Here is a 2084-nt window from a genome sequence, read left to right on the forward strand (position 1 = left end):
TCCAGGAGAAGGTCTTTGTGGTTTTCATCCATGCCTAGAATTATTATCCTGCCAGGTCTCCTTCACCTGGTTGGACCCCTTACCAGTGCTGTCTCTAACCCCACTATGATGGTGCCTGTAACCCATCCATGATGGTGCCTCCAACTCTAGCATGATGGTGCCTAACCCCACCATAATGATGCCCTCTACTCTACCATGATGGTGCCTGTAACCCCGACCATGATGGTGCCTGTACCCATGATGGTGTCTAACCCCACCATGATGGTGCCTGTAACCAAGACGGGTTCTCCAACCCCACCATGATGGTGTCTCTAACCCCACCATGTAGTAGTCATAATGTTATGGCTAATGAGTGCTGGTTACAGTAGATGGTTTATGGGTATTAGAGGATAGTGACGATAGTTAACTTTAGGTCACCAGAAACTGCTGCTGCTGAGCTCAGCTGGACCACAGATCTAACGTTCTGCCAGCTGCTTCTGGTCCTAGATCAGGTTCTGCTGCCAGCAGAGCAGAAAGGTTCTCTAAGGTCCATGATGGACACATGCTAACCTTTAGCCTAACCCAGTAGCTGACCTGCAGCCGATGGTGGAACCATTTGGGACCCAAGGTTCTGTAAACCCTCCAAGCTTAAAGAATGGGAGACTAACAGTGAGTTGATAAAACTGAGGATCATCAGAATATAAAGTCAATGCAGGAAAAAGGATAAATAACAAAGATCTTAACTCTAACTAAAGGCTTATTTATTATTTTGGTTTCCAAAACTGGAACAAGATGTGAGGCTTTTTTCCCAGAAACAACTGGTTCCTGAAGGACACAGCTGATGCTGCTGGTGTCTGTAGGATCTACTAACGAGTTTGTGTTTGTGTGCAGAACGAGGACAGTGAGAAGATTGGACCTCTGGCTTATTTCCCTGATAACGGAACCTTCAACCTGATGTACTACCCGTACTACGGGAAGAAGGCCCAGGTAAAAACACACCATGTCCTCAGAGAACTCAGATCTGACAACAGAACCGGATCTGAGTCCTACTCCAGTAAACCAGTTAGAACAGAACAGGGCAGGGTGGTCAGTCGCAGCCAGGACCAACCCAGGGAACCTCACCATGTGACGGTTTGACAAGGTTAATTATTTTAGTTTTAGTTTTTTTTTTAACTGGGTGTTTGTCAGTGTTTTAGCGGTGCCAGTCAGATATCCCTCCTGACAAGTAGGATATATATATATATATTTTAAACCATTAAAACAAGGACCATACACTGCTGTGTGTAGACCCTTTCAAATAATAAACAAAAACTTTTCACAAGACAAAAACAATTAGGCTTAACAGTTCTTGTTTCAAAAAGAAAAAAATTAATAAATATATAGCCATCAAAAAATAATGACAAAATTCATCCCCACAAAATATAAATGTCCATTATTATCCAAGGTAGAATGGCTCCAATATAAATTGCCCCACAGCAAGAGCTGTGAATAAACAAGAGAAAATAAAAAACATAAGAGTCTATACACAACAAAAGTCCTACAATTGCATAAAAACAGCACAAACAAACAGACAAACATAGAATGGACTTACAGGTCAGATGAGAAACAGATCTTGCTCAGAGCCAGGAGCTGGATCCGGTTTTCTGTTGTTGGTTTCACTAGATGAATATATTTAAAGTTTATTTAATTTTGTGTAACGGGGCAAAATGATTAATTTATATTTTCAGTAAGTATAGCACTTAGGGAGGATGTTTAACTTTGACGTCACCGGCTTCCGGGTCACTGTGATGACACGTCGGCACGGCAGGAGCACAGAATGGAATTTATTTGTTGGGTTTTCTCCTTAATGATCGGTGGGATCCAGAACGGAGGCAAAATACTGAAAGCACGAGGGATTAAACGGCCTCGGACTGACTTTGTTACTGGTCGACAGAATGGAATATGCAGACATAGTAGCAGCAGCTGTTTCTGTTACGCTGTCTGCTGAGAAACTGACATTTTCAAACTGGAACTAGGAGTCAGATTGAACAGCGGACCAATCAGGTAAGGGCATGTGTTCAATGGGCGTAAAGAAGGCGTGTCTTGAGCTGTGAAGAAGCAGGAGG

General features: G+C 42.9%; 1 protein-coding gene across 1 annotated transcript in view; it reads left to right on the forward strand.

Annotated features, from left to right (window-relative positions):
• Nucleotides 1–2084, forward strand: part of LOC107105146 (sodium/potassium-transporting ATPase subunit beta-2-like) — a 26026-nt gene that overhangs the window by 16123 nt on the left and 7819 nt on the right. Inside the window, exon 7 of the mRNA XM_015405266.1 lies at nucleotides 871–966. Coding sequence (XP_015260752.1) covers nucleotides 871–966 — 96 coding nt within the window. The remainder of the gene's footprint in view (nucleotides 1–870; nucleotides 967–2084) is intronic.

Source organism: Cyprinodon variegatus, unplaced genomic scaffold (genome assembly GCF_000732505.1).
Source record: "Cyprinodon variegatus isolate N-32 unplaced genomic scaffold, C_variegatus-1.0 Scaffold2095, whole genome shotgun sequence".
In the NCBI taxonomy this organism is placed as follows: domain Eukaryota; kingdom Metazoa; phylum Chordata; class Actinopteri; order Cyprinodontiformes; family Cyprinodontidae; genus Cyprinodon; species Cyprinodon variegatus.